Source organism: Phacochoerus africanus, chromosome 1, assembly GCF_016906955.1.
Source record: "Phacochoerus africanus isolate WHEZ1 chromosome 1, ROS_Pafr_v1, whole genome shotgun sequence".
Lineage (NCBI taxonomy): Eukaryota > Metazoa > Chordata > Mammalia > Artiodactyla > Suidae > Phacochoerus > Phacochoerus africanus.
The window spans coordinates 148,783,233-148,805,804 of NC_062544.1; the positions used below are offsets into that span (position 1 = coordinate 148,783,233).

General features: G+C 47.2%; 1 protein-coding gene across 6 annotated transcripts in view; it reads left to right on the forward strand.

The window, feature by feature from the left end:
* Window positions 1–22,572, forward strand: part of TSEN2 (tRNA splicing endonuclease subunit 2) — a 58,389-nt gene that overhangs the window by 13,329 nt on the left and 22,488 nt on the right. For all 6 annotated transcript variants that reach the window (XR_007135042.1, XR_007135044.1, XM_047781178.1 and 3 more), the window contains 5 exons: window positions 2,996–3,032; window positions 7,298–7,814; window positions 8,914–8,991; window positions 12,572–12,622; window positions 15,356–15,494. Coding sequence is in view for 4 of the 6 variants with exons in the window: in XM_047781178.1 (XP_047637134.1) it covers window positions 2,996–3,032; window positions 7,298–7,814; window positions 8,914–8,991; window positions 12,572–12,622; window positions 15,356–15,494 (822 nt within the window). In the remaining 2 variants the exon portion in view is untranslated. The remainder of the gene's footprint in view (window positions 1–2,995; window positions 3,033–7,297; window positions 7,815–8,913; window positions 8,992–12,571; window positions 12,623–15,355; window positions 15,495–22,572) is intronic.

Genomic DNA, 22,572 nt, shown 5'->3' on the forward strand with positions numbered 1-22,572 from the left:
GATCCCTGGCCTTGCTCAGTGGGTTAAGGATCCGGCGTTGCCGTGAGCTGTGGTATAGGTTGCAGACGCGGCTCGGATCCCACGTTGCTGTGGCTCTGGCGTAGGCCGGTGGCTACAGCTCTGATTAGACCCCTAGCCTGGGAACCTCCATACGCCGCGGGTGCGGCCCTAGAAAAGGCAAAAAGACAAGAAAAGAAAAAAGCAGGTGTCCCTCAAAAGTTGAGGCTGAATGTGACCAAGCCGCTGGTCCCACCAGCTCACAGGAAACACAGGGACAGAGAGAGGTGCTCACTATGCTGCTCTGGGTACCAACATGCAGTGGAGTGGGCCCTGCGGCCACAGCTCTTCACCCTCAACGACCTTCTCCCCGCACACCAGACAGTAAGAGCAGGACCAGTGAAACTGAGCAGGCTTATGTTCCCACTGGAATGTCTGTGTTAGTTTGAAGGCAGCAAAGTGCCTGTGCCCAGCCTGGAGCAGCGTCCTTAGCAGCCAGACCAGGGAAGGTTCTGCAGGACAGAGGACCCAGTTCTTCAACAAATGAATCACAGAGAAAAAAAAAAAGGCCTGGCAGGGAAGCCTGTGTATTAGAATCAACTTCAGAGCAGTTACTCAATTGTATTGTTTGGCCCTTATTTGGATTCTGAGTCAAATAGACTTTTTAAAAGAAACATTTAATACAATGCATAGATTTTAGATGATGCTGAGGAATTTTAACTTTTTTTTTTTTTGTCTTTTTAGGGCTGCACCTGTGGCATATGGAGGTTCCCAGGCTAGGAGTCTAATCAGAGCTGTTGCTCCCAGCCTATGCCAGAGCCACAGCAATACCAGATCTGAGCCGAGTCTGTGACCTACACCACAGCTCATGGCAACGCCAGCTCCCCAACCCACTGAGTGAGGCCAGGGATCAAACCTGCAACCTCATGGTTCCTAGTCAGATTCGTTTCCGCTGCACCACAACGGGAACTCCTAATTTTAACTTTGTAAAGTGTGATGGTAGTGTTATGGTTCCAGTTTTGGTTTGGGTTTTTTTTTTTTTTTTTTTTAAGTTTTACTGAGGTATAGTTGATTTACAAGATTGTGATAATTTCTGCAGTACAAGAGTGATTCAGTTATATACATACACACATCCTTTCTCAGATTCTTTTCCTGCATAGATTATCACCGAATATTTGGTAGAGTTCTCTGTGCTATAGCAGGTCCCTGTTGAAGAGTCCTCACAGAGGAGTTTCTGCTGTGGCACAGTGGGCTAAGAATGCAACTGCAACAGCTTAGGTCACTGCGGAGGCACAGGTTCGATCCCTGGCTCAGTGCTGTGGGTTAAGGATCTGGAGTTGCCGCAGCTGTGATGTTAGTCACCGCTGCAGCTCGGATTCAGTCCCTGGCCCAGGAACTTCTGTATACCACAGGTGTGGCCATTAAAAAAATAGAGTCCTCACAGAAACACATACTAAACCATTTAAACCTGAAGTCCATCAAGGGATCTGTTTCAGAATAATCTGGGGCCCAGGGGAAGTAGGCACAAGAGATGGAGCATGACTGGCCATGAGTTAATTGTTAAAGCAGCATGATGGGCACATAGGAGTTTATTATACTATTCTCTCTACCCTTGTATGTTTTAAATTCTTCCTTAGAGTTTTAAAAAGGGGGGAGAAAAGTCGAGCAAATAGCCTAATACCTTTCTGTCCCATCACCCAGCTTTGGCAGTTACTAATATTTGGCCCCCCAAATAGAAAGTTTTCAAATAGTGTAATCTTCACGGTTGAGAGTCTTTTCCTGACCTACATGGTAACTAAGTTTTAAATTGTGTTTGTAATTTGAAGGGAATGAGTTTATGTCAAGGAAACAGATAAAGGCTGTGGGCAGCTCATGTCCATTTGAAGAGATTCTTCAACATTTCGGTTTCAGCCTCACCTTGTTGGCACCACGGCACCTAGGGCTGCTGCCACTGCCTGACCCTACCATGCTTCTGCTGTCTCCCAGCCTGGTGCCTGGTTTCCTCTTCCTCTACCGTGGTCCACCTAGCAAACTCTTACTCATTCTTCAGAGCCCTGCCCAATTATTCCTTCTCCTTTGCATTTTTTTCCTAACCCTTCCAGGTAAAGTTAGCCAGTCCCCTTACAATACCCTCTTTATTTGCTCAGATATCAACTTGAGTTAGAATCAATCATATCAGGTCTGTCTCTTCCGTTAGACTGTGAGTGTGACTCACAAGAGGGGATTTGCTTTATCACTTGTGTGGCTTGTACTTGGCACATGGGCGGCTGTCAGTACAACTTGCCAATTTGTTGTCTGCTGTTAAGTTACCAGGGGAGGGAGGTCACAACACAGAGAAAATTGTCACATTCCTGAAAAGACAGGAGTCTGCACTCCCTTCCCTGGGACTTTAAAGCCGAACAGGTGTTCAGGCCTTTAGCGCACTGGACAGGAGGCCAGGTCTGGACAAAGAGACACAGCCTGCCCAGAGCAGAGTCAGGGAGAACCAGGACTAAAGCCACACCATTTGGTGACGTGGTAAACATAGATGCCCAGACCTGGACCTCGAGCCCAGAACTCCCAAGTCCATACCCAGAACTGATGCTGCCATGAAGTCTGCTTCAGCAGCCCCTTCCTCAGCCACATGCAGGGGCTTTCCCTGGAGGTGCTTATGGAGCCCCAGGTAAAGTGTAACTTTCCAGCCTTGATCCTCTCATCCAGAAGGGGCGTGAGCATTCGAAGGTGCTAGAGTTCCCTTCTGTGCCTGTGCTGCTGGCCATGGTGTTAAGAAGGATTCCAAGGTCACTCCTGAGCCCAGCAAGAACACCAGCAGATCAGCGCCTGTAGGGCTGGGCACAGGGTGACGGTGTGTAAAGTGTGGCTGCTTGAACAGGTCTATTCAGCCTTCCAGGCGTGAGAGTTTGTGAATCTTGAAATTCTTTGTTTTTTTCTAGGCTGTCACTGTTTTTTCCTTTAAGGAAAATTTGTCTGAACTAATAGAACTTCTTTGTTGTTGCAGATGTGAAGACAGACATGCCTGTAATCACCTCAGAGAAGTAAGTCTTGGTGGACTTTGGACATGGTCAAAATTATGGTTTAAATCACATCTATTTTTAGGTAGCCTTTTCTGATATGGTTCTCAATTTTTTTTTTTTTTGTAGTAGATGTGTCCTTGAGAATTGTGTCTGAATGTAATTGTCAAATCATATTTGAGATGCACTAAGTTTATTTTAAAAAATAATCCTAAGCCATATCCTTTGCCAGTTAAATTTCTCCCGCAATATGACCATTTTCCTGTCATGAATGTTGTCTCTAGGTGCTGGGATAACTTAGATTGGAGCTGGCCTCCGTGCCCTGTATGGGCATAAGTGGCCCTGGCCTCCTCCCTCACTCTGCACTGGTGCGACTAGAGAAAGAATCCTTTCCTCATCCTCTCACAGACATGATTCCTTCTCTGGGCTTGTTTATGTTGTTCCCATTGCCCAGAACACTTGTCCCTCACCCACTAGGCACGCACACTGCCTGGCCGTTCCTGCATGTCCCACAACCCAGCTTACTTGCTGCTTTGCTGGAGCACCCCCCTCCACACCACCACCCACCCCAGCCCTTGTTGGAGGCAGGCTGTTCCTTGGGCTCCCGGTGGTCTGTCTCAGCTCCCTCATCATGTCCATCACACAGCTGATCTTGTATTGTCAACACCAAGTGTTGATGGGGGGCAGGGACCATGCCTGGTTCCTCTCTGAGCCCCACCCTTAAGGGTCCCTCAGCAGGATTTTGTTGAGTAAATGCCATCCATCTGAGTCCTCATCATCCCTGAAGTACAGCTCAAACTGCAGCTCTTCTGAGAAGTCCCTGGAAAGCGCTCATGCTGCCTTGACTCTTCCTCTTGCTCTGGCACGTGCTGGCCAAATCTGACAGCTGCTTCTGGTCTCCAGCCCCATGGCTAGGGAGCTCCAGGAGGCAATGGCACCTAGGAGATGTCAGGGCTTCTCTGGCTATAGCTGCAGGCTGGGGGTGAGGAGGCCTGAGAGAACCTGGCCCAGCCCCCATCACAGTGGGGGCTGCATCCAGCACTAGGACACAAAAGCCCCTCCCCCAGAACCACATCCTGGTGACTTGAAAGCCAGCCAGTTTGAATATGTGAGGTTCTGGGTGTGGAGGTGGGTGCGGGGATGGCCCCCCATCTGGAGGTTTTCCCTTGATGAGCCAGTGTAGAATGTGCCACACTCTAGGAATTTTACAGATTCATTTATCAGTTTCCTATGCCCGCCATGACAAAGCACCACAAACTTGGTTGTTTCAAAGAACAGCAATGTTATTTCAGTTCTGGAGGCCAGAGGTCCAAAATCAAGGCGTCAGCAGGGCCGTGCTCCTTCAAAGGCTCTAGGAAGGGTCCATCCTGCCTGTCTCAGCTTCCAGTGTGGCCAGCAGCCCTTGGCCTTCCTCAGCTCGCAGACCCACCACTCCAGTCCCCTCTTCCATCATCATAGGGTGGCCTCTTTTGCATGTCTCTGTGTCTGTAAGGACACCAGCCAATGTGACCTCATCTTAACTTGACTACGTCTTCGAAGACCCTGTTTCCAGATAAGGTCACGTTTGCAGATACCGGATGTGTTCCAGCTGGCCACATCTGACAATTCTGTCAGGAAATTATGCCCTCCCTGCCCCTCTCCCATCAACACTTGATTCATCATCTGTTCATAGTCCTTTTAATCACCTAAATATTGTTAAATGTTAGAAAATTAGGCTCATTTTCATTTTTTTAGTTTATTTTCCACCTTAAGTACTTGTAATTGTTTCTTTACTATTCCCTCTCTTTACTAGTCCCATCTTTCAAGTGGACTCACCCTAATGGGTCTTTTCTGGGCATCAGTTGTCCTTGGGTGATAAAAACCTTCCTGTGATCCTTTCTGGAGATAGCATCCAGACCCAAAGGTGATGCACTTGGGGGGTCAAGTGTGTAGGTTGTGTCCTGGAGGGGCCAGCTCTGAAGGAGGTGCTACCCCCACCCCTCATTTGTGACCATATTCAGCCTGCACTACTGTGGGCACCATGGGTCAGGCACTGGGTGGGTGCTGGAAGAAGGGGAGGTAAAGGTTCTCCCCTCGGGGATTTACAGTTAGTGGGAGAGGAAGTGAAGACAGTTGACTCTGCTGTAATAAATACTGTGATGGAATGTCACCATCATCATCGTTACAGCCAATGGTACTGATTCCCCAGCAGTGCCAGGTACCCGTCCATGTGCTTTAGCCATATCATCTCAGTCCATCTTCTTAGGAAATGTCGGGCAGGTGTGGTCGTTTCCATCCTGGATGTAGGAAAGCTATGCAGAGCTGCCCAAGTCCATGAGCTGAGCCCGGTGGTCCAGCACCAGAGCCTGGGGAGTAGGGGTTGTATGTACTGACATTTCTTGAGCACATTCCATATAATAGGGGCTGTGCTAAAAACGGCTTTATGGATTAGCTCCTTACATTCTCATGTCACCCCTCAGAGCTATATTCTGTGATTATCTCTGTCTTTGACAAGTAAGGAAACAAAACCAAAGGAGGTTAATTTACTCGCTTGAGTACTTAGACCTAGGCAGCCTGGCTCAAAACCATTGTGCCGTAAACTTCCGACAGTAAATAAGCATTAGTAAGAGGTGCAGAAGGGTGTCTCTGCAGGTGAAAGAGATGTACTCCAGGGCAGAGGCACGTATGGAGCTGAGGCATATTCAGGCCCCACTCCGTGTTCCTGGGCCCTGAGATGGGCCTGCATCACCAGTCTCGTTCCTGCTTCTAATCTTAGTGGCTCCCGTCTCCTTCCGCCACTCTCCCCTTAGGTTTTCCCACTTTTACTTTCCTCTTCCTGCCGCTTCTCCAGCATTTTTCTGGTTAATCGCAGCAGGGCTTTTTAAGGCATTACCAGCCAATGAGAGGACACCTGTTGACTTGTTGTGTAGCTGGCTCCTGTGTCACCAGTCTGAATCAGAGGCTTTTGTCCTTTCGTCCACATGCTTTTGCAGCCTCTGTCGCATTGAGTTTCCAGGAGCAGAACATCTGAGCTTGTTAGAGGCAGGAATGTGAGTGATCCTGGGACTTGGCATTTGATACAGCCCAGCAGCCACATCAGATGGTGGTACTGCTCTAGGGGCAGAACTCTGTTGTCTCACATGTAACTTTTTGTAACTGGGGAAGTCTTCAGGGATTGCCTTCAAGTTTAGTAAACTAATCGTGTATTTTCTCATTAAGATATACTTTGAGGAATTCCCATTGTGGCACAGTGGAAAGGAATCCGACTGGGAACCATGAGATTGCAGGTTCGATCCCTGGCCTTGCTCAGTGGGTTAAAGATCTGGTGTTGCCGTGAGCTGTGGTGTAGGTCACAGACAGGGCTTGGATCCTGTGTTGCTGAGGCTGTGGCGCAGGCTGGCAGCTGTAGCTCTGATTCAGCCCCTAGCCTGGGAACCTCCGTATGCTGCAAGTATGGCCTTAAAAAGCTAAAAAAAAAGAAAAGAAAACATATACTTTGAAAAGTTATGGGGGGAAAGGCCATTTCTGTTAGGATGCTTGGATGTGTATGACTGTAACCATTTCTTTCCATAGGCAGTATAGACATCGGTAAATACTGTGAAAAATGACCATTGAAATTCTCACCTTGCTTTCCAATACTACACAGTACTGAACAAAGACACTATGTGTGATGAATGGGATATATATCTGCAAACGTCGTGATATCCAAAACTGAAAATAATACAAAAAAAACCCTGACAAAGGCCATTTTCTCTTTATATTTACCTAAATCATTTGGTCCACCAGTTTTAAATTACTTAGATTTTCATACTGTGTTAAGCTGGGATCATTTTTTTTTTTCAAATTAGGCAAATTAAATGAAACCCTGTAATAAAACCAAACAAAAAGTAATAGATAATTATTGCAGAGCAGTTAGAAAACACTGAAGAGTGTAAAGAAAACATTTACCTGTAACTCATTATTGAGAAAAACTGCTGTAGGAGTGCCCCTGGTGGGGCAACAGGTTAAGGATCCCCTGTTGTCACTGCCATGGCATGGATACTATCCCTGGCCCTGGAACCTCACATTCCTCAGGTGTGACCCCAAAAAAACAAACTGCTGTAAACTTTTCAGCATATTGCCTTCCTGTATTTTCACATGTTCCACTTTGGTTTTGTTGTTTTCCGGCTGTGCCCTCAGCATGTGGAAGTTCCCCAGGCCAGGGATCAAACCCGTGCCACAGGGGTGACAACGCCACCAGGCTACCAGAGAACTCCTGTCTTAAATATTGACATTTAAGTGTTGTTAGTAAGTGTTTTTCTGTTCTGCAGGTATCAGCGCCGTGTGGAATGGGCCACAGAGCTCCTGCGAAGGCAAGGCCAGGATGAGAGCTCAGTGCGTAGGGTCCTGGAGGATTACACTCAGCCCCTAGAGCATCCTCCAGCAGAAAGGAACGACGGGGTTCAGTTGTGTGATGAGCTGAGCTCTGACATGGTTGCCAAAATGGAAGGCACGGCCGATGGAGAGAAGCTTTCTGCCATGAATGGGGTTGCAGGAAAGTCACAGGATCTGGAGGATCCCAACAAGCAATCAGACCACCAGCAGGAGAGCTCTGGACTTGACCCACTAGGTGCGGGTGAATGCATGATGGAGGTCCCCACACCCCTGCCTCCTATCTGCCATGACAGACAGGACATGCTCCTCCCCATGGGTGGCACTCAGCCTGAGGACCACAGCCAACAGGCCAGTCTCGTCCGTGCCCGAGAGGGAGGGCCTGACCATGAGTACGTGCTGGTGGAGGAAGCCGTGTGTGACGGGAGTGAGAGGGAAGACGCCCCAGCCAGGGACGTAAGTAGGAAAAAAGGGATTGACCACTCTTTCCAAAGCCATCTGTTTATGGCCCAGAGGAGATGCTGGCCAACTGGGTTGTCCCTCCTCAGAACCGGTAGCAGGCCCATCCTAGTCACCCAGGGTGGGAAAGCTGGTGCAAGACACACATTGCAGACCCTCTGAGGGATCCAGCCGCCCTGGGTCCCAGCCCTTGAACTCAGCTGTGAGGGCTCTTTCAGCTAAAACCTCAACATTTTTTAGTAACTTAAAAAAAAAATTATATATATATATATGTATATGCATATATGTGTGTGTGTGTGTGTGTATACACACACACACACACATATAAAGCAGGTCCAATAGTGTTCTCTCCCTTGTTGAGGAGAAGAAACGCAGCAGTCGTTATACAGTTGAGTATAGCCATGGGGTGGGGTGCAGGTGCAGTGGTCAGTGGTCACAGGAGGGGTGTGGGGGCAGAACAAGAGCCACTTCATTACGGGAGGGACAGGATGACTGCCCCAGAACTAATAGCTAAAAGTGAGAAGCAGTGTAACAAATAGTATATAAAACAGCCATTTGAAAAAATACTCTCTCACCTTTATAAAGTCTCATTGAGAACCTAGGCGCAGGCCTCTGAGGTGCAGTCAGGTGAAAAAAGCAACACAAAATTGACGAACACAATGATCACAACTGTAGAAAAAACTCATGGGGGATAAGAGAAAGGGAAGAAGTCAAAATGTTAATACAGTTGACCCTTGAACAACATGGGTTTGAACTGCCCAGGTCCACTTACTATACAAGATCCATGGTAAACACTGAAGTGCTGCACAGCCCACAAGTGGTTAAATCCAAGGGTGGGGGTTGGGTTGAGTTCTGTGCAGAGTTTCAACTGCGCAGAGGGTCAGGGCCCCACCCACCTTGTTCACAGGTCAGCTGGGGTAGAAAAACTAAAATTTCCTTTCCTATGTAAATAATTTTTAAATGTTTTTTAACAGAATTAATCCAACACATGTGAATCTGGGAAACTTAGAAGAAAAATGTTCACTTTAAAATGCAGCCTCCCCTACATACATATATATAGTGCTTCCGTTGGTTCTGTATGTATTTTATTTTTCAGTTGCCGCAAAAGAAGAGACTGATATGCAGAAGAAATCCATACAGGATCTTTGAGTACTTACAGCTTAGCCTAGAAGAGGTATGTTTCCAGCATGTTCGTTTTATCTGTTGAACTCTGGGCCTGGGCAACAGCGTATAGATGAGTCCACCTTACACACAGTCCTGTCTGCAGTTCAGTATTGAAATGGCCACAGGCAGCCTCCACAGGAGGCCTGCTTGCACTTCACTCCTCAGCCCTCCTTTCGATTCTCAGATGTCCATTTGGGACGTCTTCCCTGTGTCATCCCACAGAGGCTTCAAGGCCATTGTCTGAGCACTTCTTTTCGCATCGAGGTTCCACATTGTCCAGATATTGTGTCACTAATGTTTATTGACATTAGTTAATGTTTATTGACATTAGTGTCACAGGTTTATTGAGATAGTGCACATGCTGTACCATTTCCTCATTTAAAGTGTGCAGGTTAATGGGCTTTAGCATTTCTGTGGAATTGCACCAGCTTTTCATAAGCTGTGATGTGTCTCAAGTCATGTAGCGACTGCTGACTAGTACACAGATTCTAAGTGTGTCCCTTTGCAGGATTACCAGCGTGTGTTCTCTTAATGCAACACCTGCATCCTCAAAAGTTGGCTGCATGTGACTTTCTAAATGTGGCTCATATTTTCCCTCTTTTTTGGTGTTCCTCTGTCCTGTAATCACATCGAGTGCAGCACCCCCTCGGTACTCATGTTTATACTGTGGACGGTGGATTTGACGATGGTGACCCCACACTTGTGTCCTTGGCCTTGCCCTTCCCTGGGAGGGGCCCTGCCCACCTGGGCAGCTCCTGCAGCCTCGCGTGCAGATCTGGATAAATCTGTGGGTGCTTGTTCAGTACATCCACGCTGGTCACTTCATAAATGTGTTTGCAGAGAAGCCATTGCGTCTCTGTTCCCTTCATCTCCTGGCCTCTGCTTCCTTCCTTGCAACGAGGCCAGTGGTACAAAAAACAGGATTTCAGAGCAGGAAAAGATCTTTGGAATTATTTACTTCATCTTCTCATGTTACAAATGAGACAATGTCGTCTGTCGTCAAATACAGTAGCCACTAGCCGCATGTGACTGTTTAAAATTGAACAAAATTAAAAATTATTTTCTTGATTGTGCTAGCTACATTTCAGACACTCAGCAGGCACATGTGTGGTTAGCAACTGCTCTACTGGACAGTGCTGCATTACCCATTCTCTAGGTCCTTGACCTCTCCGAGCCTCTCATTTCTTCCTTATAAAGGGAGGGTTATGTAAGACCTCATCCGTAGGATGTTCCGGAATTAAATAATGCACGTGATGGGTTCAGCACCACTCCTGGTGTATCGTAAATGCTCAGTAAGTGTTAGGGCCTGCTCTTCTCATCATTATCATCAAGTTACTTGTAAAAGCTGCTTAGGAGCTGGTTGGAATCCTTTCTTTTCCAATCAATATTTAACAAAAATATTCACCGAGTACTTACTTTGTGCCAGGCTCTGGGCTAAGTGCTAACAGCAGAGAGATGAATACAGTATGGTTCTGGCCCTGCAGATGGCCCAGCGCTAGTTCAGTGTAGTGTGTACACTGGGCCAGCGTGGCACCTCTTGTATACTTGTACCTAGTGCCTGACATCTACCAGGCCTTTGGTAATTATTTGTTAAATGCATGTGTACAAGGTAGGTATAGAATTTGACCAGAAACTGATGGGATCCAAGGGGACACGAGCTAGCTGGAAAGATTTGACAGCTTCGGTGACTCCTACACCTGTTAAAGAATAAGTAAGAGATTGCCAGATGGACACGGGAACAGCCAGCCCTCTCATGCGGTTCAGCCCTGGATGCAGCAGCTTAGGAGGTGAGGTGGGATTGAGGAGGATGTGTCTGCGAGTAGGGGTCTAAACTGGTCCTGGCAGCTCGGGGCACTGCAGGTGGCTGTGTGAGGGCGGGGCAGGACCAGAGCCGGCATCATTGTGAGTGCAGGCACGAGAGCTGGCCAACCTCTCTGCTGTGGGGAGGCAGCAGTAAGAGGAGAGGGAGGAGTAGGTGTCAGCAGCTAGGGGTTCAGCCTCCCGGCTCCAGGAGGGTGACCAGTTGATGCTTTTTACTGACAAAAAAAAAAAGTGTTGCTGTCTTGCCTCCTCTTCCCAAACACCCCCAAAGAAATGCTGGAGTAACAGGAGATAGATGAGGTTGCTGTCATGCTTAGAAGCCAGTTGGTTCCTGAGACTCTTCCAGGGATGTGTTGCAGAAGCGTCCATGGAGCATGTAGCTAAACCCAGCTCTGCTTCCCCGCCCCGTTTTGGCAGCTTCCCTCGGATGAATCATCGTGTTTGGTGGCACCACCTGTTCAATGTAATGTGTTTCCATAAAATGTCTGTCAGGAGCTCAGGCAGACCTGCTGTGGGGGTTCAAAGCAGTTCTTAGGTAATGCCAAGCTGACTTAGAGGTCTGTCTCTGAGAGCTGCTTCTCTTTACACTGCTTTGGGCCCTGACCAGATTTTGTGATAAGACATTAAAACCATCATTTCATTCATCTTATTAGGACTATCAAAGTAAAAACAGCCTCCACAGACCTCCCCCATCACTGATGACTTAACTCTAAATGAGACCATATGGTTATAAATCTCATCTTCCGCCCTCTCTTTTTTTTTTTTTTTTTGTCTTTGCTAGGGCCACTTCCGCAGCGTATGGAGGTTCCTAGGCTACAGGTATAATTGGAGTTGAAGCCGCCAGCCTACACCACAGCCACAGCAACAGAGGATCCGAGCCTCGTCTGCAACCTACACCACAGTTCACAGCAACGCCGAGTCCTTAACCCACTGAGCAAGGCCAGGGATTGGACCCTCCACCTCATGCTTCCTAGTCGGATTCGTTAACCATTGAGCCACGACAGGAACTCCCTGCCCTGTCTTTTAAAGAGAAAGGAAACCAGTTGCATGGAGAAAAACCATTAGTCACTGTCTATTATGGACCAATTGCACTCGATCCTCTTCTGGTGAAACATGGATCCTAAACCCCTTCCAGGAGCAGAGCATACAGCAGGGGCCTGTTTGCTGGTGTCCATTCTTGGCATCATCTTGTGTTTATCAGAAAGTTATTTTTATTTCCACGTAGGTGTGATTTTACTCAGCTAGGACCATTCCTCCTGCTTCCCCGAGTGAGTGAAACATGGTGCCACATAATGAAGTTAACAGAAAGATGGGATTTACTTGGTAGGAAATCCCTTTCCAGCAGTGGTGACCAAGAAACTCATGTGCTTACACAAGCCAAATGTGCACTGCCCACTCTCCACAAATTCTACATAGTTCTTTCTATAATTTTTTTTTCCTCAGCTTAATATGGTTATTTTATGGAGGAAAATCCAGTGAGCAAAGGTTGTTGTTAGACCGTTTTGTTACATCATTTTTCAGTTTAGCTATGTGGTTAATGCATGGAAAATTTCATACAAATGTTTTTTACTGATTCTAAACCATCTTGTGACATTCCCATTTTAATCCTTGAAATTTGAATGAATCATGTATGTTTTAAAATATGTGACCATCGGATGGTGATAAGGACATTAATTTGTATTTAAGGCAAAGAGAAATCAGTCTGTTAAATAACTTCTGAAGAAAGTGGGGCAGTTTCTGATGAGCATTTTCTGCTTGTCTTGTTTTAGGCCTTCTTCCTGGTCTATGCTCTGGGATGTCTGAGTATTTACTATGAGAAGGTAAGAGAATTTATTTATACACAATCCACTTAGAAATCTCCCTGATGTTAAAAGTCGGTTGTAGCAATTTCCATATTGCTTTAATATAAATGTGTCTATTTTCAGTGGATAAAATCAGATTGAATTTTTTCTCTAAATCTAGGCTTTGAGTCCTGAATTGGGACTGTTCAGGCAAAAGCCAGTTTTGACCCTTTTAGACTAAATAACATTCCCAGAGACTAGGAGGAGAGCAGTATCTTACATAGTGTTCAAGAAACCTGTGTCACAGTCGTACCAGACACAAACCACAGGAACGAAAACTGCTCATGTTTAACGCCTGCTTCAGGAAGGGCTGTGAATTGGGTACTTCACTTGCAGTACCCAAGGCATATGGAGGTTCCCAGGCTAGGGGTCCAATCACAGCTGCAGCTGCTGGCCTACACCACAGCTACAGCAACGCCAGATCTGAGCCATGTCTACAGCTTACACCACAGCTCACGGCAACACCAGATCCTTAACCCACTGATCAAGGCCAGGGATCAAACCCACATCCTCATGAATACTAGTTGGATTTGTTACCACTGAGCCATCATGGGAACTCCCTACCTGCAGTACTTCTGATCCTTATCTCTATCTTTAAGAGTTATAGCTGAGGTCACTGAGGCTCAGGAAATAAGCAGGTCACACAGCTGGTCTGGATAGAGTTTGGGTTTGAACCTGGTTGGAGGCAGCTCCAGTGCCTGTGGTTTTGTGCTATAACTGCTGCCCTGAGAAGAACGTTAGTCCCATCATAGGTCGGTGCCAGGCCTCCCTCTGATAGAAGGATTAGGGATGGTGGCGGGGGGTGAGGAAGTGATGGGGGCTTCAGCTCACACTTCTCTGCTTTCTGAACTTTGGCCCATTGGACCACGTGAACATGTTACCTAATCAAAATAATTCACATTAAAATTAAGAGGAAAAAGGTAAGCAGAACTAGTACCCATGAAGATGCGGGTTCGATCGCTGGCCTTGTTCAGTGGGTCAGGGATCCAGTGTTGCCATGAGCTACAGTGTAGGTTGCAGACTCGGCGCGGATCCCATATGGCTGTGGCCATGTCATAGGCCGGCAGCTACGGCTCTGATTGGACCCCTAGCCTGGGAACTTCCATATGCCACAGGTGTGGCCCTAAAAAGCCAAGGAAAAAACAAAGTAATTGTAGTCTGTTCTTCAGAGTACATCTTTTTATCATTCCTCAGATTCTAACTATATACAACTTCTTCACATATTTGGAAACAGGTGTCTGACTGATGGGTGACTCATTTTTCCAGATGGTGGCCTCTGTAGCCCACCCTGCCCCCTCCCTTGGGCCTCAGCTGACACTTGTCAGAGCATCACAGCTGTTCCTCGGCCTTAGAAACTCAGGGGCTGCCCAAAGTGGAAGTTCAGTCTTCTCTACAAGACTGTTCCTTGTCTGGGGGCAGCAGGATGGGGGTGGGGTGTGGATTTGAACATCACACACACAGAATTCCCACCTTAGGAACAACTGTGTAAAAAAAAAAAAAAAAAAAAAACAGCACCCAAACTCTAGTTCACATTTATGGTGTTAACGTCCCAGGCTAAAACACACTGAGTGAGTCTCACTGCATGACTGAACCATAAACCAACTGAAGAACTGATCTAGTTACTGAGTGCTGAAAACTTGCCAGACTTAGCTTTTTTTTTTTCTGCTATTGTGTTGACATATCAGAATGTTCTTTGAACTGAACCGGTCTCAGTGTCTTCAAGTCCCACCTTAGAAACAAGATGCCTGGAGTTCCCATCGTGGCGCAGTGGTTAACGAATCCGACTAGGAACCATGAGGACACGGGCTCCATCCCTGCTCTTGCTCAGTGGGTTAACGATCCGGCGTTGCCGTGAGCTCTGGTGTAGGTTGCAGATGCGGCTCGGATCCAGCGTTGCTGTGGCTCTGACGTAGGCCGGTGGCTGCAGCTCCGATTCAACCCCTAGCCTGGGAACCTCCATATGCCGCAGGAGCGGCCAAAGAAATAGCAAAAAAAACCAAAACAAAACAAAAAACAGAGACAAGATTCCCTTCTAAGCAGTTAGGTTTTTTGTGTCATGAGTTAAATTCCCTAGTTCCAAAGACTAAATGGAGCATCTTTTTTTTAAAGCTTATCAGAATTATTTTTTGACTTTTCTGGATGTGGCCTCCTATAGCATAGGTATGTCTGTGGCCATTGGAACGTGCACCCCCAGCTTTGGGCGACACCTGGCCACCCCGTTCCTCTGCCTGGACATTTGCTCCTTTTCCTCTCCTTCCAGCACTGCCCTCCTCCCAACACCCAGGGCTTGGCTGCTCCCATCTCCAGTGCTGCTGTCTCGGGGTGGCAGGGGGAGCCTCAGACAGGAGTTACATGCGTAATTGTAAATTTCCTGGGACGCACATTAAAAGGGTTTAAAAAAAAAATACAAAGTCAGCTGAAATTGATTTCTGTTATCAACATAGTTTATTTAATACAACACAGTCAAAATTACTGAGATAGTTCCCATTCTTGTCTTTGTAATTTAGTATGTATTTACGCTGCAGCATGTCTCAGTTCAGGCTGGCAACCACCGCACCAGACAGCACGGGTCTGGATCTTCTGGTTAAACCCTTTGTTATGGGCCCTGTGCTTGTTTATCTTCAGCTCATACTTAGTGTGGACATTGATTCCCGGGCCAGATAACAGGTGGACACATACGTATTAATGCCTTGTTTTCCCCTGCAACTTTAGGAGCCTTTAACGATTGTGAAACTCTGGAACGCTTTCACCAGAGTCCAGCCTACGTTCAGGACCACGTACATGGCTTACCATCACTTCCGAAGCAAGGGCTGGGTGCCCAAAGTGGGACTTAAGTATGGAACAGATTTACGTAAGTGATTCTTGGCTTGGCAGGTGCAAGAACCAGGGTTGGCATCAGATGAGTTATATGCGCTGTTGCTGGGTTTTTTTTCTAAAATGATGTCCTGGCTTAGATAAGAATGTTTGGATTGCAGTGGAGGGTGTGTCCAGAATGATCGAGAAAACAGTCAAGGGGAAAAGCCTGGGATAGAAGCCCGCAGTAAGTCAGGCTTTTCTTCTTATCTGCTCTGGGATCCTAGAAGAGCCCACGGCCTCTCATTAGCATGTGGTCTAGCTGTGTCAGGCAGCCCTGATCCTCTGGAGATGATGGCAGATGTGACAGTACCATTACTAGTGGTGATGTAACCGTGGTAGTAATCACGGCTGTCACTTACTGGGCCCTTGCTGTGTGCCAAGCATTGTATGAAGTGATGAACATGCATGAACTCCTTTAATCCTCACGGCACCTCTATGAGGTCAGTGCTCATGACCCTCCATTTTCTGATAGGGAGACTAGTTTTGAGAGAAAGGGTCATTTGCCCCTAAAAGGTTCCAGGGCCAGTAACTACAGAGCTGGGCTTTGACTTCTGGAGCCCAGGGTCTTGGAAATTCCTACACAGTCCTGCCTCCCTGATCTTTCTGAAGGTGAGGAGTCTGGATACAGGTGAGTGCTTCCTTCGCCGGGTGATTGCTGAGGGTCTCATGTGAGCCAGACCTTCTTAGGTGCTGAAAACACAGATGTAAACAGACAGAGCTGCTTGGGTGGAGCTACTTGCAGGGGAGACCAACAAGCCAGCACCTGAAATTACATGTACTGTGATTTCAGGGAACTGATTAAAATAAAGAAGAGTAAAGGGGCAGTCAGGGTGGTTAGAGAAGGACTCTCTGCAAGATGTGCCCCAAACAGCAGCCTCAGAAATGTGACCACAGTGAGAGAATGGAACACATACAGTCTGGGGAAGAACACAGGAAGCATCAAGGAGCAGAAAGTGCAAAGGTCCCGGGGCAGGAATAAGCCCGGCCAGTCTCAGAAGCAGTACAAAGACAGTGCGTCTAGAACTTAAGAGACCCCAGGGAGTAGTGGCAGAAGGTGGTGTCAGGGTTCAGCTGGGGAAGGTCATGTAGGACCTGACAAAGACCTGGGATGTCATTCTGGTAGTTGGAAGTCTTGGGAGATTTAAGTAAAGGAGTGGTTTTAAATGTAATGACAATTTAATAGGACCTTTGCTTTCTTGCTAATAGGGGCAGCAGGGAGGGAAGCAGAGGGAATAGTTCAGAAACTGAGCTTGACCAGCCTACAGAAGGGATGAATATCAGGTTTGCTGTAAGAGGTATTCAGGATAATGCCTGGATATTTGGAGTTGTGTTTTGGACGTAGTAAGTCAGCCTGGTGGAGCTAGTGCAGAGATGGACAATTCTGGAGCCCAGGAGAGCCTTGAGGTGTAAACATGGAGGGTTGTGTAAGAGGCACCTGAAGCCTCCAGACTGGGTGAGTGAGCATAGACCCTTGGGGCTCCTTTCAGCCCCAATGCTGCTCCTTTGTTAAATCCCTGAACCTTTCCCACATCCACCATTCGAGGGTGCTTCCTGGGTGATCTTCAGAATTGTGTGTGAGGTTCAAACAACAATTTCAAGGTATATGAGAGGCCTTCCAGGAAGTCATGCCCCCCAGGTCTTCAGAGCTGTCCCATACTTGTTCCATATGCTTTTGAGCCTTGCCTTTTTAAATATTCAAAGAAAGCCAGTTCAAGCTTTTAGATCCTTAAATGCTCTAAAATTGAGTGTGCTTAACCTAGAATCATAGAATGGTCCCAGTAGCCCCTGAAATCTTATTCAGTGTATTGTAGATTGGTGTATTTTTCTGTGTCAAGAGTCTGTAGCTTTCACTAAATTCTCAGAGGGGGTCAGCAGTCATAAATAAAGGTTACAGAGTGCCCATTCCTCTAAGATAAAGGGTTCCTATTCTTGCTTCCAAGCCTGGATTTCAGGTAGAGATACCCTCATTCAGGGTCAGCACACACATGGTCAGGATCAGCTCAAGGTCAGTCTGCTAGGTTTCCCGACAATTGGAGTTGCCCACAGGTCACGTCCTTTAAATAAGTGATGTGCCTCTTTCCTTCCTTGGCTTCCCACCCTGCTCTCCTTTTCATGTTCCTGTAAGAATAGCCTCTCAGTGTAAATGCCTGGCAGGCCTTGGCCAGTGTGCTCATTATGTGGGTGAAATTTGAGCAGGATTTTCCAGTCCACAAGGCTGCAGTGATGCACTAAGAGGCGGGGGAGGGGACAGAAAGAACTCTTTGGGCTCACAGCCAGCTCTACCTTTTCCTGACTGTGTGACTTCAGAGAGGTTACTTCATCTCTCTGAGCTTCCATTCACTCATCATGTAACATAGATAACATTTTTATAAAAAAAATGTTACAGAGGGAGGAGACCTTTGGTGAGTTCCTGTAAGCATGTATTTTTAGTACACAAGCCACTTTTGTGGATGGTGGGTAGCGAGAACTATCCTAATTTAAAAATATACTGCCTTGGACTTCCCTGGTAGCTCCATGTGTTAAGGATCCAGCATTGTCACTGCTATGGTGCGGGTTCAATCCCTGGCCCAGAAACTTCTGCAGGCACAGCCAATAAATAAATATAAAAACAGGAGTTCCCGTCATGGCGCAGCAGAAACAAATCCAACTAGGAACCCTGAGGTTGCAGGTTCCATCCCTGGCCTCACTCAGTGGGTTAAGGATCCAATGTTGCCATGAGCTGTGGTGTAGGTCACAGATGGAGCTCAGATCTGGTGTGGGTGTGGCTGTGGCTGTGGAATAGGCCAGCAGCTATAGCTCAGATTAGACCCCTAGCCTGGGAACCTCCATATGCCACAGATGCAGCCCTAAAAAAAAAAAAGACTAAGTAAATAAATAAACTACCTTATAAGGATGGATGAAAGGACAAACAGATGGATAGACTTTGTTCGTTTTGTTTTTTTAGGGCTGCACCCTAGGCATATGGAAGTTCCCAGGCTAGGGGTCAAATCAGAGCTGTAGCCACTGGCCTACATCACAGCCACACCAGATCCAAGCCACGGCTGTGACCTACACCACAGCTCATGGCAATGCCGGATCCTTAACCCACCAAGTGAGGCCAGGGATTGAACCTGTGTCCTCATGGATGCTAGTCAGATTCACACTGAACCACAATGGGAACTCCTGGATAGACCTTTTTTTAAAAGGAAAGAAATACATCAGTGGCTGTCTCCCACCTCCCTAAGGCCTTTGCCCCCCCAGGAGGGGCGCGCCATGCACTTGGAGCCCCTGTGTAATTAACATGAGCTCAGGTTTCTGGCCCAACAGCACCCTGGGGACTGTCTTCACATCTCAGCTTTAGCGGAGTTCAGGAGCAGTGCTAGCCTGGGACAAGACCAGTGGCTTCTTAAACTTGACCTCTCTTCTAGGCACAGCTAAAATTATTATTTTAGTTTTGAAGGCCAGTGAAGGAAGTTTCTGCTCACAGAGGTAATGACTCCTGACAAAAGGGCCATGATGAATTCCACATCTTATCAGGGAACCCTTTCCCTTGACTAAGTCTTGTCAATCAAATTTCATACCAGGAGCAGTACTTGGAACAGGTGCAGCCACTGGGTCAGTTGGCCAGTTGACCTTGAATGCCCACTGATAAAAACCAGGCCAAAAACCCCTTGGGAGCCTTTCCTTACAGCTCCCCACCCCCGCCCCCGCCCTTGAGGCTGGTGGCACTCACCTACTTCTGTAGCTGAGGTTTAGAAGGGTCAGGAAAGCTGCTATGGACCCCACAGCTAGTAACTGTGATGACTGGGGCTCTTTGAGTCCCAGCTCTGGATACTTCACAACACACCTCACTGATGTTGCCAGCCAGAAAGCTAAACACCAACTCTGGGTTTTTTTTTTGCCTTATATATGCAGTTACTGGCTGATTTAACTTGATTTAACCCAAAGTTCTAGTTACTCCTGAGCTTTCTTTCCACCCATTCCACTTTTGGATTTATGCTAAGTCTGATCGCATGATTGCACAGCTCCCTGCAAATTACAAGTTGCAAAACAGGTAGAAGGAGGGGAGGTGCCAGAAGCCAGCAGAGTCATAGCATCCAGGGCTGTCAGACCATCACTGGTCACAGGCCACGACATCCAGCCCAGAGCTGGTGACTGGCTCCCTACCCGGCCCCCGAACCCCACTGCCCGCCTGCCCCTCCCCTTCCTCCAGGGAGGGAGGCTGCATCAGCCCTGCTCCTCACAGAGCAGGGAGGGGCACCTCTGTCCCACCCCCATCTTTGGTTCTTTCCAAAGCCATCCTCTTGGCTTATTTTTCTTTTTTCTTTTTTAATTTTTAAATGATTTGATAAGTATTTTTGCATGCAGCTCCTGAGAATATTCTCCTTGTAATTATAGCACCATATGACACCTGAGAGAAGTTAGAAGAATTCATTCATATCATCTAAATATCTAGTCCATATTTCAATGTCCCCACTTCTCCCCACAATGTCTTGTATTGTTGTTTTGGTTTTGATTTATTTTTGACCGGCTCCATTCAGGTTCATTGATCACATTTAGTGCATTTATCACTCTTATAGTTTCCTAGGGAGGCCAGGAGTGCTTATTACAAACTGGGGTCTAGAGGCCAGAGGTCAGAAGCAAGGATTGGGTGGATCCTGACACACCCTTCCCACCCATACCCCTACCCCATCCTCCCTCTTCCAGCTCCCCGGTGCCAGGCGTTCCTTGGCTGTGGCTGCATCACCCACGCCCTGCAGAGATCCTTTCTCCAAGTAAGGTCACAATCACAGGTTCCAGGTTGGGACGTGGATGTGTTTTGGCGGCCACCATTTCACCGCTTCAGTCTGATCTTTTAATGAAAGAGTCCCTCTCCTTTGTGTGTTTCTGTGACATTGACCTCGAAGAATCCTGTGGGGTGTCCCAGTTTGGGGGTTGTGTCCAACTGCTTCCTCATGATCAGACGGAGGCTCACCATTGTTCAGCACCTACAGCAATGTGTGCTTATGGGGCCATAGCCAGGGGTACGTGTCCCATTGTCCTGCTGCTGGTGATGCTGTTTGACCCTTGGGCTGAGGCAGTTGTTGTCAGATGTCTGTCATAAAACTTTGGTTTACCCTTTGTAGTTCACAACTTGTATGTGGTGTGAGGCTGAGCATCTGGTGCCCCAGTAATTAGAGCAGTTGCCTAAACTTATTACTGCACTGATCACCATTTTCTGGCTCTGTCATTCCTTCAGCACGTCATGTCTGACGTCTTGTAAGAAAGCACCTTTCCCCTTCACCCTCTTCTTTCAGACTTTATACTTGTTGCTATTCTTTATTGGGTTTTTTGTTTTTGTTTTCCTTTGGCCTTGCCCAGTGCATGCTAAAGTTCCTGGGCCAGGGATCAAACCCATGCCACAACAGTGACAACGCCAGATCCTTATCCCACTGAGCGACCAAGAAACTCCAAGCACCCACTACTTCTTAGACTTCTGAAGCTTTTGTCTTTCTACTTGGGGAGGCATTTTTGTAAAACTATTTCATTTTTCTCTCCGAATACAGTGCCATCATTGTAATCACTATTATCCATAACTTTTTGAGCACCTCTATTTGCATCATTACTCCTGTTTTCCATAAGGCGATCGAAAGCCAGGGTGTCATCATGTGGTCTTGGCACTGCTGAGCCTTGAACTGGGGTCTGACAGATATCCTTGTTCATGCTTTTAGCCCCTGAGCCACCTTTCCATCGTGGTCAGTTGTCGGAGGGTCCAAATTGGGGGTTGGAGCTGATTTCAGGCTGTGCATGTCCCAGGTGCATATTAGCTGACGGATGTGTAACTGATCATAGATAATGGCTTGTGAGGGATAGGAAAGATATTAATTTCCCCTCATGCATTTTATAATTTTGGAGACTGAGCCACAACTAGGAGTGACAGAGATGAGACCGAAGCAGGACCTTTGAACTCAGTTTCATCCTGGTATGTGGTCTCATTCCTCTGCACCACAGCCCCAAAAGCTGTTACTCATGTGTTTAATGTGTGCCCTTACACAGTGAATTTGAGCTGACTTGTCAAATACTTTAAGTGCAATTAAGAAATCCATTAATAAAAACGAAATGCAGAGCTCCCTAATGGCCCAGCAGGTTAAGGAGCTGCTGTCATTGTCTGTGGTGTGGGTTCAATCCCTGGCCCAAGAATTTTCACATGGCCACGGGCACAACCCAAAAAAAAGAAAATGTGACATGGAAAACATCAGTGAAGGGTTACTCTATCATCCATGACATCCTCCCTGGTTACTGACCTCACAGTGCCTGAACCAAAGGGAAGTGTGATGAACTACCAGCTCCTCAAAGGAAACCAAGCTTTTCAGTCTTGGTTTTTGCACAGGGGACAGTCAAGAGTTTACAGGTATAATTGTATATTAGTTAAGATCATTCCTGTAGCTGTAGTTAGATATAAACCCCAAATTTCAAGAGCTTAACTTATGTTCATGTCGAATCCAAAGCCTGTGTCTGAATGGTGGGTGGACCAATTCCCAGAGGGGCTGCAGGAGCCTGGCTTCTTCCCGTGGCCCCACAGTCTTCACGCAGCTCCAGAAAGGGACAGGCAAGGGCTTGGTGCCAGGCAAGGTTTAAGGCCACCTTGGAGGTGCCCGCAACATGCTGGCTGCCTGGGAGGCAGGGATGGCATCTTCCACATGCCCAGAAAGAGGGGAGACCAGTTTGGTGGTAGGTCCCCAATTCCTGCTGCAGGCTCTGTGCCCCTCCCCCCCATAGGGTCCCCTGCACATCCACACCCACGGAAGACCCCAGCCAGGCTCCTCACCAGGCGGCTGCTCTTCCTCCACAGGCTGAATGAGACAGGCAGACGGATCTTTGAGTGGCTTATGTGCTTATGTGACATTTCCCCCCATTTGACATTGAATTTTTTTGAAGTAGGCATGTGTCACTCATCTCTAGTACCAACACCCTTCAGTACCTGCTGGAGGAGCTGAGACACTGAATCACATCGATTTGAAAGATTTGAAATGAATCAATGTTGGCCCATGTTATACCAACTTCATATACTTGACACGATTTCAGGCTCTCACTCTGGAGAGTGTAGACAAGAG